General features: G+C 45.1%; 1 protein-coding gene across 1 annotated transcript in view; it reads left to right on the top strand.

Annotated features, from left to right (window-relative positions):
- The window catches only part of CUNH8orf34 (chromosome unknown C8orf34 homolog), a 422,416-nt gene that overhangs the window by 222,319 nt on the left and 181,636 nt on the right, over positions 1–18,461 (top strand). Inside the window, exon 7 of the mRNA XM_077492843.1 lies at positions 3,806–3,972. Within this exon, the coding sequence (XP_077348969.1) occupies positions 3,806–3,972 (167 nt within the window). The remainder of the gene's footprint in view (positions 1–3,805; positions 3,973–18,461) is intronic.

The following is an 18,461-nucleotide window of genomic DNA, read 5'->3' on the forward strand; positions in this document are numbered from 1 at the left end:
GCTGCATGCCAGGAGTCCTCCTTTACTACTATACAGCGATCTGATGCTGGACCTTCACATCTTCCATGCAGAAGCTGCAGAATAGATTGCAGCCGCATTGCCCAATCCCCTTTCTTCTTGTCCAATCATATAATGTTCGGTATTATATGAACCCATTCATAAAATACAAAGTATTCTGTGAATAAACAGCGGAGAGGAGGGGCGGGCAGAATGGCTGTTATGTAGCAAAGCACATTCCTTCTGTTAAAGAGCTGGGATTATAGTAATTAAGAAAATGATGCCTACTGCAACTGTTAACATTTGTACAAGCACATATTGTACATATGTTACTGCAGACTGTGTATATTACTATAAACCAGATTATGGTGATTCAGTTGCGTCCTGTGCATAGAGGTCTATCATTACCTCTGGGGGTTATCCTAGATCTGGTCCATGTATGCTGCTGCAGGCCTATTATTGCTGCTGGGAATTACTATGGCTGGGAAAGGGGGTGGTCATTCTTTCTGCTGGGGTTTATTGCTTGCCCTGACACTTGCTGAGGAATATCATTGCTTGCCTTGGCACATTATGAGGTTTATCATTGCTAGCAATTACACCAGCAAAGAGGCTTTTTTTTTTTTCTTCGGTTATCTCTTTAGTATAATCTTGGCCCTATTTTGTGTAAACCATGGCAACGGATAGGGGGAAAAGGATGCAATACTACAAGCCATACACCATGAGGCAACAACCACTTTATTGATCACACCCATAAGTTTATAACAGACGTTACTCTACATACACTGCTTTCTTCATATCTTCAAAGTGTTGCTCCTACTTTTTTTTTTTTTCTTCAATAATTTTTGTCATTGTAGGTGATACACTTACACGTAACAAACAAAACATGAATACTTCCATTCAGTATAGATCCTGACCAATCAATTCTTCTTGCTTTTCTATGTTTGTTTTGTTGTCATCAACTGTTCCTTGGCTTCATGCAAGTTCTAAGCCTCAATATCCTGGAAGCACATTTTACTTTACATAAACCCAAGTATTCACAGTGGAATACAATGCAGTGAAGAACAAAAAAAAGAAAAGGAATGTCATGAAGTCAAATGCACCAAACTTCTGCGTCTGCTCCATGAGTCCAACATTATAGATCTATTTATTGTTCGCCAAAGATATAGTGAAGGTCCAATGTTTTTTTCAAATAAACCTATTTTGTCATTCAAAGTAGCTGATTATTTTTCATTTGCAAATAGCTCAAATGTTGGCAATTATGGTTTATTTTTACTTCCGCCGATACCAATTACTGAACCGATGATTGCTAACCAGCAATGTAAGGGACATTGTTACATACTTCTGATCACTGCTGTCTGCATCGATTTTCTCAAAAAGGGGTAAAATCTGTTCTTTTTACACAGTTTCTATATAACATTTTTCATTTTCTAACTAAGCATTTTTAATTATATTATGTCTTCTTTCATTATTAACATGGAATTTGGGCATGGGGACATGGCTCCCCTACATATATTTTTAGCACCAACATAGCCACCCCCCCCCCCCCCCCCCTCCAAAAAAATAAAATAAAATGTCTGGAGCTGCCTCTGCCAGACCATCATATGAACGTTATACAAACAGAAAGGTGCAGCGCTCTGAACAGGGGAATACCAACGGGCAGGGCCAGTCCACAGGTGGGTGCTCAGGCAACGGTATCCTCCAAACAACACCCAAATAGGTAGGTAAAATAGAAAAATAGCCGGCAACTCCAATCCATAAGAAATATTTATGGGCACATATAGGAAAACAAAAGCAGACACGTTTTGGCTGAAGAGCCTTGGTCACTGCATGAAAATAAGAGAAACACATTCTATGAATAATATATGGGGATCTCCACTCACCCAATCGGCATGAGGCTAATAAAGCAAATTGAAGAGTTGTTGGGTTGGTGGGGGAGTGTACCACTATAAAGAAAGCTCAGGAGCTGGACATACTATTGGTTGATGATCTAAGCACATAAACCGAAAAAAGTAATTAAACACTAGATGTGAAAATACTCATGACACAAGTGAGATAGGAGAAATAAAAAATGGAAAAAGGGAAAAAGAAAGAATAGGAGAAGAAAAAATAATAATTTAAAAGTGAAAACAGGAAAAGAGCAAAAATGAACAGTAGGGGACACAGAAGAAGGGAAGAAAAATAAATAAATAATGAGTGTTATTGCATTATGAGCGTTGTTGGAAATTCAATAATTCTAAAACCATGGACATACATTTGGTGTCCCCTATTACCCCCTCCACCCCCAGTTTGTGACTATGGGCAGCACCGTAGGTAAAGTGATTAGCACTTCCGCCTAGCAGCACAAGGGTCATCAGTTCATATTCCAACCATGGCACTACCTGTCTGGAGTATGCATGTTCTCCCTGTGTCTGTGTGGGTTTCCTCCGGGTACACTGGTTTCATCCCACACTCCAAAGACCTGTTGGTATGTTAATTGGCTCCTGTCTAAATTGGCCCTAGTATGTGTATGTTTGAATGTGAGTTAGGGACCTTTAATTGTAAGTTCCTTGAGGGCAGGGACTGATGTGAATGTACAATATATATGTAAAGTGCTGTGGAAATTGACAGTGCTATATAAAATAAATAAAAGCCTCCTGCCTTATAGGGAAGTCTTTATACAAGAGTATGTCTGGCATTTTTGCCCATTCAGCCCCAGAAAGCATTTCTGAGGTCAGGTACTGATGTTGGTGTTGTGGATCTGGATTTGTGCACAGGATATGAGTCAGGAGTCTTCCCCAAACTATTTAAAAAAATCAATAAAAATATAAGGTAAATAAAAAAAGTCCATATACAATGTGCATCTGTTTTCCAATAATTAAAGTGCAGTTGTGCTCCAAACTTCAAGGTGTACCACACACCCCTCCTGTGTCCCCACTCACCAAATAGAATGGACCCCTAGCTTGATAGTCTAGGGGTCATTCAGGCTAGAATGCTGGCCATGAATGCCAATTCACAGAAGGGTCCAGTGAAGATCTCCCCCCAATCCTGATGGTCATAAGTTGGTAATGACACCAAAAATGAAAAGAAGGGGCTGATAGTTAAGTACAGTTAGCAGGTGTTTTTTGTGCAAAAACATAGATTGGTACTTACAAAATAGAGAAGTTAAACACGCATATAACATTGCAGGGATAAAATCCAGGAAATGCCGCATCCAGCATGGTGTAATTACCAACTTTATAACCATCATGACTGGGGGAGATCTTCATTGGACCCTTCTGTGAATTGCCATTCGTGGCCAGCATTCTAGCCTACATGACCCCTAGACTGACAAACTAGGGGTCCATTCTATTTGGTGAGTGGGGACAGGAGGGGTGTGTAGTACACCTTGAAGTTTGGAGCACAACTGCACTTTAATGATTGGAAAACAGATGCACATTGTATATGAACGTTTTTTATTCACCTTATAGTTTTTTTTTCCCCACTTCTAGAGCCAGTATATTTACATTTTTCCCCAAACTATTGCCAAAAGGTTGGAAGTATAGTTATGTAAAATGGCTTTGTATGCAATAGCATTAACAGCACCCTTCACACTTGAAAACACCCAATGTCATGCATTTGGAAAGGTGCATTTGGGTGTGATGGTTAGGTATCTACAAAGCTTCCACCTTATAGAATATGGACATTCCTTTACAAGTCTTTTGTCAGGTAAGACAAATACTATATAATGCTATATGTATTTCACATGAACCCACGGGGTTACCCTTTAAAAAAGTTTTCTCCTTTGAGCAATAACTTAAAAAAATTAACAATGAATGTTTTTTCTTTCCAGCTTAAAGATGGAACCAAAAAACAAAGGTCTGAAACAACAGCAGCAGCAGCATAAGAAGCTCCTGGCAGCCATGTTGTCCCAAGACTCCTTTGACTCTATACACAGCACCCCAGCGTCTGTCACAGAGGAAGATATTGATAATGAGGATGATGCAATGGAACTGCTAGGTAATTTATAAGGTCACTTATTTATTTATAGTGTGCCTAGATAGAGAAGGTATTAATTGTCATGTTAAGCACGTGAAGTCCACATGGGGTCAAGGGATGTAGTCTAATCCCTTCTTTGATTTTTCTGGGTATTTATTTCCCTTTGTTGTCAGCAGCAGCGTGGTACAAGTTGAATTCTAAGTGCTGTAACCTGGCTTCATGTTTCCACACTGCTTATCACTATAGTTTCTTTAATGCGGGTGGTCAAATCTGTTTCTCTTTAACGGAATGATGATTATAGCTAGTAGTGTAGAGGTCATTTTGTTTTGTAAGGGCAAGAAGGTTGCTATATAAAGCCTGGAACTAATGGAAAATCTGGACTGACTTTCCTTCTCTGACCTGCAGTGCAGAAATGAGCAACGCCTACACTTTTCCTGGCTGTGGTTTTCCTAAATTGTCCCAATTCATTACAGGAGAGTTGGCGATAAAAACTATTTACTGTGACTAATAAAGGAGTTCCATTTTTTTTTTGCAAATGAGACACTTTGGCGCACACAGAGATGCCCAAGCAAGTCTATGCTGCCAACACAAGTCCTGGATGTCAGTTCAGGTGAAGGAGATTGGCTCGGTGGCTGCTACTTCTGTTAGCTAGAAATAGCCCTGCATGTAAACAACAAAGAGAGAAAAGGAACATGGCGTCATCTAAGTGTAATATTAAAGCCAGCTGTTTATTTAAAAAAAATTGCCAACTGACAATTGTAGCACCCTTTTGTGTACATAGTTGGGTAGTATAAATAGAGGCTTGTTAGAAGCCTGTGTGTGAGTCAGATGGTTTACTTTAGGTCAGGCTGGAGGGCTCTGTAGGTCAGAACCCCCTGGTTCTAGAAGCTTGAAGAAACTTCTAGCAGCTAGTGGGCGGAGGCCACGAGGTGCTGATCTAAATATTTGTGGGAATGTGGTCAATCCCTAGGCAGGATGCCTGGAAGGGTGGCTGAACCAGCCCTTAAATTTTGGGGAGCCTGGCCAAAATGCGGAGTCCGATGGACCATGGAAGGTTGAGGTGCTGCTGTGTAGCCTGGGAGGGGGCCAATGGAGATGAAGGGTTCTGCCTCCAGGCTGGAGGTTGGAGGAATTATGAAAGCTGATAGAGGGACCCAAAGCTCAGCAGGTCCTTAGGTGGTTGCCCTACACAATGAAAAGGAATAAAAAGCACTCTTAGAGTATTGGTGTCCACTGTATGCACTCTGGTCTAGTCCCGCTGTGTCCTGCGCCTCTTGTGCTTGAGTTGGCTGTGTCGGTGGCTCGGGTACGCTGGGTGAGCAGCAGATGGCATCACTTTCCGGAGATCGCTCTAGGCTGGAGTGCATACAGTGGACACTAATACTTGAAGAGCGCTTTTTATAACTTTAATTGTGAATGGCAATTTTTTGAGAATAAACAGCTGGCTTTAATACTACAGATGGTGCGGTCTTCCTTTTCTCCCTTGTTGTTTCCATATTTGAACAGTTAGTCCAATGAAAACCTTTGTCTCAGCTTTGGGTGGCAGAATACATTTTGAATCATCCAGCATCAAGATCTCTGCAACCACATACACTATAGTGTCAAAAGTATTGGGACACATGCACTTTAATGGCGTCTTAGTCTGTAAGGTTCAATATTGCGTTGGCCCACCCTTTGCAACTATAACAAGTTCAACTCTTCTGGGAAGGCTGTCCATAAGGTTTAGTATGTCTATGAGAATGTTTGATCATTCTTCCAGTAGCGCGTTTGTGCAAGGTCCATAAAGAATTTTGTGGTGGAGAAACTTGACTGGCCTGCAACCCAATAAAACCCCCTTTTTAAAGCATTACAGCAGAGACTGCTAGCCAGTCCTTCTCATCCAACATCAGTGCCTTACCTCACAAATGCGCTTCTGGAAAAATGGTCAAACATTCCCATAGACACACTCCTAAACCTTGTGGACAGCCTTCCCAGAAGAGTTGGAGCTGTTATAGCTGCAAAAGGGTGGGCCAACTCAATATTGAGCCTTACCGACTAAGACTAGGATGCCATTAAGTTCATGTGCGTGTAAAGGCAGGCGTTCCAATACTTTTGACAATATAGTGTACCCGATCCCACTCATCAGTCACAGCTATTGTGGAAATGTGGAATTTGGGGAAGAGATACTTTCTCGATTCTCACAGAACACAGAATGCCTTTGAATATATGTGAATATATATTTTATTAGTAATAATTATAATAATATTCTGTAAGACAGTACAGTTTGAACAGTAGGAAACACTTTCTAATCTCCTTATTAATACTTTTAGGCTTTTCTTTCAATGGCTGCTATAATTTTTTTTATTCGTTTTTGAATTTTGAGTGACTAAAGCCTTGACAAAATTAACATTTAAATATTTGAGTTTTGCAATACATTAGAACAGTTAGTATGTAGTGTAGCCTAGCTTAAAACTGTGGCAATACTACCCTCATGTGGGCAAGATTTATATTGCAATTTACCAAGCTTCACTCTACTTAGCTACCCGTTTATAACTTTAAACATGACAGGTAAAAGCACAGAACGTGTTCTATGTTTACTTGGAGTATTTTTCCTTTCCGTTTAAATATTATTTTTTTTTTCAGTCACTTGCAATATGTTTAAGAACGTGCTAGAAATTTTGACTATCCAAGGAGAATAGTCCCCTCTGCACATCATAACCCTCTTATACTTCCAGGAGTGTCTAATTATGCTTTGCTGGCTCAGCATCTCCATCTTCCTGTACACCTCCCTACATGAGCTTCTATGTAACTGGTGGGAAAGAAGTGAGAGGGAGTACTATAGCACATTCTATAGACATTTGAGTGACCATTTTGAGTTTCTTGGGACCTCCGATATCTCATCTTAGATGGTGGCAAAAACACCCAAATAGCCCAGTGTTTATTAAATACCACCAAAAGAAAGCTTTATTTGTTTAAAAAAGTACCATATTTATCGGCGTACCCACCTTCAATTTAAGAGGGACGTTTCAGGAAAAATACTTTTTTTTCAAAATAAACCACTTTGAAGCAAAATAATGGTCAGTGCCCATCTGAAGCCTCAATGCAGCGTGATCTGTGCCCATCTGCAGCCTCAATGCAGCGTGATCCGTGCCCATCTGCAGCCTTAATGCAGCGTGATCCGTGCCCATCTGAAGCCTCAATGCAGCGTGATCTGTGCCCATCTGCAGCCTCAATGCAGCGTGATCCGTGCCCATCTGCAGCCTCAATGCAGCGTGATCCGTGCCCATCTGCAGCCTCAATGCAGCCTGATCTGTGCCCGTCTGCAGCCTCAATGCAGCCTGATCTGTGCCCGTCTGCAGCCTCAATGCAGCCTGATCTGTGCCCATCTGCAGCCTCAATGCAGCCTGATCTGTGCCCATATGCAGCCTCAATGCAGCCTGATCTGTGCCCATATGCAGCCTGATCTGTGCCCATCTGCAGCCTCACCATCTCTCGTGCAGGAAATCACTGAACCGTCATCTCCTGTTTACTAGGCTCTCAGTCGGCAGTCACATATACAGGCAATGACGGCTCTGTAAATTCTGGCAGCGCTCATCGGTGATCCGCCCCCCTCCATCGTATAACACACACGTGACTTGCCCTATATTTTCAGGGGGAAAAAGTGCATGTTATACGCCGATAAATACAGTATATAAAATAATTTGGGTACACTATTGCATAAACAGGTAATTGTTAGTCAAACTGTCACAGCACTGAAAACTGGAAATGGCCTGGAAAGTAAGAAGGTGTAATGCTGGTGTTGAGGTTGTTCAGTAAACACCCAGTCTTGTGACACACATAATGCTGAGCAAAATCACTGAACTTGTGTTAATGGGGCCCACCAGTTTAACACAGAACTTTGCATTAGTCAGTGTTTTCAGTGGGTGAAGCACTTACTTAAAAGAGAAGTATGGTCAAGTGGGTCACAGAAATTCATTTACTTATGCTCTCCTGTGACTCAGTATCATCTGATTGCGAGCAATTGTCCACTATCAGCTGCCATGGCAGAGCCACTCCAGATGCTTCAAGGTCCCCAACAGTATTGTTGGGATCCACCCAGTTGCTTGATTGACAACTGGCTCTGCCTCTCAGTGTGCAGCTGAGAGCCGGAGCCAGCTGTGTCCACCGCCTCTTATGCCCAACGCTCCAGTGAGTTACTCACAGTCACACCTGCCCCGAGCAGACCAAGAACTGAGCTTTGAGCAGTCATGTGATTGTGTAGTTCTTGGGCTTAGAGCCGACGTGGGACAGCTCCAGCCTCACCCTGCAGCTGTCCCACGTTGTCTCTAAGCCCAAGAAATACACAGTTCTTGGGCTGTTTGTTTATATAAGTGAACCCTAAACTTTGCCATTAAAGGCCTGCTATGCATATATAAGATTTACTCTTTTTTTTTGGACAGGGTTGACGTTACTTAGCTGAAAACTAGCCAAATCATTTTTGCAGAGCTAACCTGAAATGGCGTATTTTAAATTGGTTGTAATCCTGTTACACCATTTGTACCTACAGGTAAGCCTATAACAAGGCTTACCTATAGGTACCTTGAATATCTCCTAAACTTGCACAGTTTAGGAGATTTTCAATATATGCGCTGCTGCTGATGTCATCAGAGCAGGCAGACCGAAGTAATGGGCCACTGGTGCCATTTCTTCAGGAGTCGCGCTCTGACCAGCCGGAGTCACGCTGTGATTTGCCGGCTGCCATACGGAAGTGACGTCATCAGGGCTCCGGCACTGGAGCCACGTACTTGGAAGTAACTCCGGTGGAAGATGTCTGCACTATACTCAGAGGGCAGATGCTGATCCATCGTTCTAAGGTAAGTATTTCATAATGAGCTAGTATGCGATACATACAAACTCATTATGCCTTTGTCTTGCAGGGTTTGTTTTTGTTTTTTTTCCCGAGGTTAACAAAGAGTTATACCACCTTGAATACTGCAGATCTGTTTCATTATCAACCGCTTGCCAACCATATAACTTACATATACGGCGGCAATGCGGCTCTCCTGCGCCAGATGATGTACTAGGTACATGACTCGGCACTTCTGGGTAGGGGGCACGCTGCCGGCAACCCCGCTGTGCTGTGATTATACACAGCAGATGCCAATCAGTGGGTGCTAATCAATGGATGACCACTGGCACCCACCGATTGTTGGGAAGACACACAGGACAATGCTTTGTCTATGTAAACAAGGCAGAGCTCTGTCCTGTCAGCGGGGAAGTCATGGATATTATTTCCCTGCAAAGCAGGGAATAAAATCCATTACTTCCTTTAGTAAAAGTGCCTCCCACAGTACAAAACTCTGGCTAGGCACACATTTAACCCTTTGTTCAACTCCTTCCCAGCCAGTATCATTAGTACAGTGACTGGTGCATATTTTTAGCACTGATCACCTTTATGGTGTCACTGGTTTCCAAAAGTGTCCCATCTGTTAATTGTTGATGCAATACTTCACAGGCTCCTAACAAAAAAAAATGAATGTTTTTTTTTGTTTTTTTACCTGCAAAAAAAAAAATGTGCATTTATAAAAAAAAATTGTAAAGGAAAGGTGAACTTATCCTTTAAATGATCAATGCTAAACTGCATACACCTCCCACCGAGCAACCCAATACACACAACAATATGCACTGTAATACAGACTACATCATGTACCCAACACATGCACCCATAACCAGTAATACTTAAAGTGATATTAAAGTGGTCATTAAGGCAGAAGGTTTTTAACCTAATGCATTCTATGAATTAAGATAAAAAAATCTTCTGTGTGCAGCAGCCTCCCTCAGACCCCCTAATACTTTCCTGATCTCCCTCTCGATTCAGTGATGTTGCACAAGAGCCACGAAGTCCTGCACTCTCCCTCCTGATTGGATGAGACACAACAGTGGGTGCCATTGGCTCGCTGCTGTAAATCAAAGTCAGGGAGCCAATGAGGAGAGAAAGGGGGCAGGGTGGGCGGCGCTGTGCCTCTGTATCTGAATAGACACACAGAACAGCATCTCTGTTCGGATGTCCCCATAGCAAGCTCCTTGCTGTGGGGGCACTCGACAGGAGGGAGGAGCCAGGAGTGCCAGCGAGGGACCCAGTACGAGGAGGACCTGGACTGCTCTATGCAAAACCACTACACAGAGCAGGTAAGTATAACACATGTTATTTTTAAACAAAAAATAAATCAAAATAAGACATTAGTATTACTTTAAAGTCTTGTTTTTTTTTTGTTTACAAATAACAAACATGTAATACTTACCTGCTCTGTGCAGTGGTTTTGCATGGAGAAGCCTAGATCTTCCTCTTCTCGGGTCCCTTGTTGGCACTCCTGGTCCCTCCCTCCTGCTGCTTGCTATGGAGGCACCCGAGAAGAGCTGCTGCTCTGTGAGTCCATTCAGACAAGGAGCCGCGGCTTAACACCCCCACCTCCTCTATCTCATTGGCTCACTTGCTTTAAAAGCAGTGGGAGGCTGACCTGGCCTGCCCCCTCTCTCCCCTGATTGGCACACTGACTTTGACAGCCCTGGGAGCCAGTGGCACTGCTGCTGTGTCTCAGCCAATCAGGAGGAGTGTCCCATAGGGCTTAGACATTCATGGACATTGCTGAAGAGAGATGGGGCTCAGGTAAATAGGTGGGTGCTGGATTGGCTGCTTCACACACAAGGTGTTTTATCTTAGGCTTCATGCACACGAGACGCTGTTAAACACGCGTTCAGAGGCAGTTGGACACTTTTTTTCAACTGCCCCTGAACTCATTCAATGTTATCCTATGTGTCCATGTACACAGTCTCGTTTTTTGCAGTTTTCATGCAGTTGCGTTTAACCTAGTTTTTTCAGAAGCAAAAAAATGGGTTCAGACGCAAAAGTTTTCCACGTTTCAGACGCAAAATGCGGCAAAACGCAGCGTTTTGCCGTGTTTTAGTTTATAAGCGTTTTTAAAGGTGACCTTTTTTTTTACACTAAAAATCTCAAAAATTATGGCAAATGATGAAAAACCATTAAAAAATATTTTAAACAATTGCAATTGCAAGTGGACAATCCACAACTTGTGGAAAGTGACATGGCAGGTGGCAAGTGATGTGGCAAGTGGACAATCCACAACTTGTGGCAGGTGAAGTGGCAAGTGGACAATCCCCAACTTGTGGCAGGTGACGGGGCAAGTGACGTGGCAAGTGGACAATCCACAACTTGTGGCAGGTGACGTGGCAGGTGACGTGGCAAGCGGACAATCCACAACTTGTGGTAGGTGACGTGGCAGGTGACGTTGCAATTGGAAATCCACAACTTGTGGCAGGTGACGTAGCAAGTGACGTGGCAAGTGGACAATCCACAACTTGTGGCAGGTGATGTGGCAAATGGACAATCCACAACTTGTGGCAGGTGATGTGGCAAGTGGACAATCTACAACTTGTGGCAGGTGACGTGGCAAGTGAAAAATCCACAACTTTTGGCAGGTGACATGGCAAGTGATGTGACAAGTGGATAATCCATAACTTGTGGCAGGTGACGTGGCAAGTGGACAATCCACAACTTATGGCAGGTGACGTGGCAGGTGACGTGGCAAGTGGACAATCCACAACTTGTGGCAAGTGATGTGGCAGGTGGACAATCCACAACTTGTGGCAGGTGACGTGGCAAGTGATGTGACAAGTGGATAATCCACAACTTGTGGCAGGTGACGTGGCAAGTGGACAATCCACAACTTATGGCAGGTGACGTGGCAAGTGACGTGGCAAGTGACGTGGCAGGTGACGTGGCAGGTGATGTGGCAAGTGGACAATCCAAAACTTGTGGCAGGTGATGTGGCAAGTGACGTGGCAAGTGGACAATCCACAACTTGTGGCAGGTGACGTGTCAAGTGGACAATCCATAACTTGTGGCAAGTGATGTGGCGAGAAGATAATCCACAACTTGTGGCAGGTGACGTGGCAAATGACGTGGCAAGTGGACAATCCACAACTTGTGGCAGGTGACGTGGCAGGTGACCTGGCAGGTGACGTGGCAAGTGACGTGGCAAATGGACAATCCACAACTTTTGGCAGGTGACGTGGCAGGTGACATGGCAAGTGGACAATCCACAACTTGTGGCAGGTGACATGGCAAGTGATGTGAGAAGTGGATAATCCATAACTTGTGGCAGGTGACGTGGCAAGTGGACAATCCACAACTTATGGCAGGTGATGTGGCAAGTGGACAATCTACAACTTGTGGCAGGTGACGTGGCAAGTGGACAATCCACAACTTTTGGCAGGTGACATGGCAAGTGATGTGACAAGTGGATAATCCATAACTTGTGGCAGGTGACGTGGCAAGTGGACAATCCACAACTTGTGGCAGGTGACGTGGCAGGTGACGTGGCAGGTGACGTGGCAAGTGGACAATCCACAACTTGTGGCAAGTGATGTGGCAAGTGATGTGGCAGGTGGACAATCCACAACTTGTGGCAGGTGACGTGGCAAGTGATGTGACAAGTGGATAATCCACAACTTGTGGCAGGTGACGTGGCAAGTGGACAATCCACAACTTGTGGCAGGTGACGTGGCAAGTGGACAATCCACAACTTGTGGCAGGTGACGTGGCAAGTGGACAATCCACAACTTATGGCAGGTGACGTGGCAAGTGACGTGGCAAGTGACGTGGCAGGTGACGTGGCAGGTGATGTAGCAAGTGACGTGGCAAGTGGACAATCCAAAACTTGTGGCAGGTGATGTGGCAAGTGGACAATCCACAACTTGTGGCAGGTGACGTGTCAAGTGGACAATCCATAACTTGTGGCAAGTGATGTGGCGAGAAGATAATCCACAACTTGTGGCAGGTGACGTGGCAAATGACGTGGCAAGTGGACAATCCACAACTTGTGGCAGGTGACGTGGCAGGTGACCTGGCAGGTGACGTGGCAAGTGACGTGGCAAATGGACAATCCACAACTTTTGGCAGGTGACGTGGCAGGTGACATGGCAAGTGGACAATCCACAACTTGTGGCAGGTGACATGGCAAGTGATGTGAGAAGTGGATAATCCATAACTTGTGGCAGGTGACGTGGCAAGTGGACAATCCACAACTTATGGCAGGTGATGTGACAAGTGGACAATCTACAACTTGAGGCAGGTGACGTGACAAGTGGACAATCCACAACTTGTGGCAGGTGACATGGCAAGTGATGTGAGAAGTGGATAATCCATAACTTGTGGCAGGTGACGTGGCAAGTGGACAATCCACAACTTATGGCAGGTGACATGGCAGGTGACATGGCAGGTGATGTGGCAAGTGACGTGGCAAGTGGACAATCCACAACTTGTGGCAAGTGACGTGGCAAGTGGACAATCCACAACTTGTGGCAAGTGACGTGGCAAGTGGACAATCCACAACTTGTGGCAGGTGACGTGGCAGGTGACGTGGCAAGTGGACAATCCACAACTTGTGGCAAGTGATGTGGCAGGTGATGTGGCAAGTGGACAATCCACAACTTGTGGCAGGTGATGTGACAAGTGGACAATCCACAACTTGTGGCAGGTGACGTGGCAAGTGGACAATCCACAACTTGTGGCAGGTGACATGGCAAGTGGACAATCCACGACTTGTGGCAGGTGACGTGTCAAGTGGACAATCCATAACTTGTGGCAAGTGATGTGGCAAGAGGATAATCCACAACTTGTGGCAGGTGACGTGGCAAATGACGTGACAAGTGGATAATCCACAACTTGTGGCAGGTGACGTGGCAAGTTGACAATCCACAACTTATGGCAGGTGATGTGGCAAGTGGACAATCCACAACTTGTGGCAAGTGACGTGGCAAGTGGACAATCCACAACTTGTGGCAGGTGACGTGGCAAGTGGACAATCCACAACTTGTGGCAGGTGATGTGGCAAGAGGATAATCCACAACTTGTGGCAGGTGACATGGCAAGTGTACAATCCACAACTTGTGGCAGGTGACGTGGCAGGTAACGTGGCAAGTGATGTGGCAGGTGACCTGGCAGGTGATGTGGCAAGTGACGTGGCAAGTAGACAATACACAACTTGTGGGAGGTGACGTGGCAGGTGATGTGGCAAGTGGACAATCCACAACTTGTGGCAGGTGACGTGGCAGGTGACGTGGCAAGTGGACAATCCACAACTTGTGGCAGGTGACGTGGCAGTGGACAATCCACAGCTTGTGGCAGGTGACGTGGCAAGTGGACAATCCACAACTTGTGGCAGGTGACGTGGCAAGTGGATAATCCACAACTTGTGGCAGGTGACCTGGCAGGTGACATGGCAAGTGACGTGGCAGGTGACGTGGCAAGTGGACAATCCCCAACTTTTGGCAGGTTACGTGGCAAGTGACACGCTAAATACAAGTACACTACTGCTCTCACATCTGCTGCTACTCATTCTGGTCTCACAAAATGGCTGAAATAGTTAATACTGTTTTTTGAGCTTGGGGGGGGGTCTTATGATGTTACTATACATTTCTAAACGCAGGTTTCAGCTTAAAAACATGCGTTCAGCAGAGTTTGCACCGGTATCTCGTGTGCATGGGGCCTAAGGGGGCTGAGGGAGGCTGCTGCACACAGTAGGTTTTTTATCTTAACCACTTCGCGCCCGCTCTATAGCCAAAAGACGGCTACAGAGCGGATGCTAACTGCCACCTGTCTCTAGTGCCACGTGTCCCCAGTGCCACCTGTCTCTAGTGCCACGTGTCCCTAGTGCCATGTGTCCCCAGTGCCACCTGTCAGTGTCGCGTGTCATCAGTGCCACGTATTGGTGCCATCTGTCATCAGTGTCAGGTGTCATCAGTGCCACGTATTAGTGCCATCTGTCATCAGTGCCACGTATTAGTGCAATCTGTCATCAGTGCCACATCAGTGTCACGTGCCATGAGTGCCACATATTAGTTCCATCTGTCATCGGTGTCATATATGTGTTTCAGCGTCATGGCGGTTTCGCCAGCAACAGGGCTCTAGGGCCAGGGGAAAGCCGCAAGGCCAGGGCCAGAAAAGGCCCTAGGTCCAAAATTCTTCTAAACCCAGCACCAAGCCCTCCTTTTGAGGGGACGCCCCCACTCCATCGGGTGGGGGAAAGACTTCTGCACTTTGCGGACATTTGGAAAACAACAATTCAGGATGAGTGGGTCTTCTCAATTATATTGTGCGGTTACAAGCTGGAGTTGCGGGGGGTTCACCCTCAGAGGTTTCTAAGATCCACCGTTCCCTCGGATCCTCCAAAAAGAAACGTATTGCTTCAGGCACTAAATTATCTAGTGTATCAGGGAGTGATTGTAGAGGTTCCTGCATTCGAAAGGGGCACGAGGTTTTACTCAAACCTGTTAACGGTTCCGAAACCAAACGGGGACACAAGGCCCATTTTGGACCTAAGGTCCTTGAACAATTATCTATTGATACAGTCCTTTTGAATGGAGTCTGTCTGCTCAGTAGTAACCTCACTTCAGAGGGGAGACTTTATAGCTTCCATCGATATAAAAGATGCGTATTTACACCTACCTATCTTTCAGCCTCATCAGAGGTTCCTACGTTTTGCAGTAGAGGACCGCCATTTTCAGTTTGTGGCTCTACCCTTCGGGCTCGCTACAGGTCCCCGGATGTTCACAAAGGTCCTAGCACCAGTACTGGGTCTTTTAAGGGCCCAGGGGTTCCTGGTGCTTGGGTATCTGGATGACCACCTACTCAGAGATCACTCAGTACAGGCTCTAGAACAGAGCATAATATACACAGTGCGGCATTTGAGAAGCTTAAGCTGGATAAATACTAAAAAGTCAGCCTTGAGACCAGCTCAAAGTCTAAAGTACTTAGGTCTGATGCTAAACACGGTCCAAGCAAGAGTATTCTTGCCACCCAGTAAGGATCTGTGCCCTGAAGGATCAGGTGCGTCAGATAAGGGGCACCAGACAACCCTCCATTCGACTCTGCATGAGTCTTCTAGGGAGGATGGTATCTTCTTTGTCCTATGCCCAGTTCCATTCCAGGCCCTTACAACAAGTCATCTTGTTGGCTTGGAACAGATTAAGAAAAGCTCTGGATTATCCAATGTGCTTATCTCCTCAGGTATACTTAAGCCTAAACTGGTGGTTGCAGGATCAAAACCTGCGAAAGGGAAAATCCTTTCTCCCGTTAACTTGGAAAATACTGACTACAGATGCCAGTCTGTCAGGCTGGGGAGCGACCCTAGACGGGCTCACAGCTCAGGGGAAATGGTCAGGGACAGACCAGACCCTGCCCATCAACGTCCTAGAATTACAGGCAGTAAGTCTGACCCTGCGGTCCTGGATGGTGGAGCTTCAGGACTGCCCCATAAGGGTTCAGTCTGACAATGCCACGGCAGTGGCCTATATAAACCACCAAGGTGGTACCAGGAGTAGTTCCGCTCTGAAGGAGGTGAACTACATACTAGCCTGGGCAGAGGGACATGTGCCAATTATATTGGCAGTCCATATCCCAGGAGGCATATTATCTCAGCCGCCAGCAGATCTGCCCAGGGGAATGGTCTCTACACCCGGAAGGGTTCCAGGAAATTTGCCAATGTTGGGGATGATCAGAGGTCCACCTACTGGCATCCAGGTTCAACAACAAGCTACAGCAGTTTGTGTCTCAAACAAGAGATCCTCTGGCAATTGGGGCAGATGCTCTGATATTTCTGTGGAGCCAGTACTCCCTGATTTATGCTTTCCCTCCGATCCCTCTCCTTCCATATTTGTTACACAGGATTCGGAGAGAAGGGGGTTCCAGTCATTCTGGTGGCACCAGCCTAGCCCAGGAGGCCCTGGTTCCCGGAGATTGTGAGACTGACAATAGACGGGCTATAACGCTTCCAAGTCACTCCGATCTACTGTCTCAAGGTCCTTTATTCCACCCCAATTTACAGCCTCTAAATTTTGACAGCATGGCTATTGAAGCCAGGGTGTTAAAGGACCGTGGCATCTCAGGACCAGTGGTGTCTACTCTAGTGAATGCTAGAAAAGCCGCCACTAGGAAGATTTATCTGGAAGGTCTAGAAGACTTCTATTGCTTGGTGTAAAGCCAGAAAATGGCATCCTCGGAAATATATGATTGGGAGAATTCTCTCTTTTCTACAGCTGTCAGCTGTGGAAATAAAATTGGCTTTGAGTTCAATCAGAGGTCAAGTTTTGGCCCTATCAGTATACTTCCAAAGGCCTTTAGCCTCCCATTCACTGGTCCGAACCTTTATGTAAAGGGCAACTCGCTTGCTTCCTCCCATTAGGTCACCTATGTGTTCTTGGGACTTGAACTTGGTGCTGTCTGTGTTACAGAAACAACCATTTGAACCTATTAAGGAAATTCCATTAGACTTGCTGTCACGCAATCTAGCCTTCCTGATGGCTACCGGCCTCGGCTTGAAGGGTGTCGGAGTTGGCGGCCCTTTTGTGCAGGGAACCATACTTGATCCTTCACCATGACAGGGTCTTGTTACGACCTGTTCCATTATTTTAGCCAAAAGTGGTGTCGGCCTTTCATTTAAATCAGGACATTATTTTGCCTTCTTTTTTCTCAAAGCCTCGTTCAGTGGAAGAGAGTCAACTGAATTCTTTGGACGTTGTCTGGGCAGTCAAGGTTTATTTGTCTAGATCTTCGGAGATCCAAGGATCAGACTCCTTTTTTGTTTTACCAAAAGGACCCAAGGAGGGGCAGGCAGCTTCCAAAGCTTCCATTGCCAATTGGGTTTGTCAATTAGTCATTCAGGCCTACCGTCTGAAACATAAAGCTCCTCATTAATTTTATACTTTTTCACATTTATGCTTGGTAGCGCTACAATTATTTTTTGAATACATTTGGTTTTAGGTGGGGGGACACATAATGTTGGCAGCTACCCACAGGGTAATTACTTGATTGGATTGAGGTGATTGCGCGGTTAACTTATATATTTATGTATCATAGAGTCTGACAAACTGGTGGCAGCGGGGCTGAACTCTGCACCTGTGTTTCCTGGGTGCACAAAGACATTCGAATTTGATGTTCCCATGTGCTTTGTAGCCTTAAAGTCTGTATTTGCACAGACTTACTGTAGGTATGCCATCATGTGACAGTGTCTGGGCCTTGTGCTTTAGAAGCTCTAGTAGTGCTCTGAGAACCATAAAAATATGATGTGGGACCATATGGTCTCTATTGTTCACATGCAACCATAACTTACAAGTTTTTAATACACTATGGGTTTACTGTACTAGAGTTATAACACATTCTGTAGGTGCTGAGTTGAAAACAAATGGACTGAAACACTATGTAGTGCAAAAAAAAGAGTAGGGCTACTTCGGTGTATTACAGCAAAGAGACTTAATTGGGAGATAACTGAAAAAATAAATTAATACCAAACCCAGGTGAAAAATCTCAGACCCCCTTTTACCAGTTTTCTCTCTACAAAGTCTTTAGTTCAAATCCCCTGGTAATCGCTCTGCCTGCCATGATTAAAGTGGTTGTAAACCCTTACAGACCACTTTGTGCTACAGGTAAGCCTATAATAAGGCTTACCTGTAGCTACCAGGGATATCTCCTAAAC

Source organism: Lithobates pipiens, unplaced genomic scaffold (genome assembly GCF_037356315.1).
Source record: "Lithobates pipiens isolate NorthernLeopardFrog02 unplaced genomic scaffold, aLitPip1_a1.2 Scaffold_19, whole genome shotgun sequence".
In the NCBI taxonomy this organism is placed as follows: domain Eukaryota; kingdom Metazoa; phylum Chordata; class Amphibia; order Anura; family Ranidae; genus Lithobates; species Lithobates pipiens.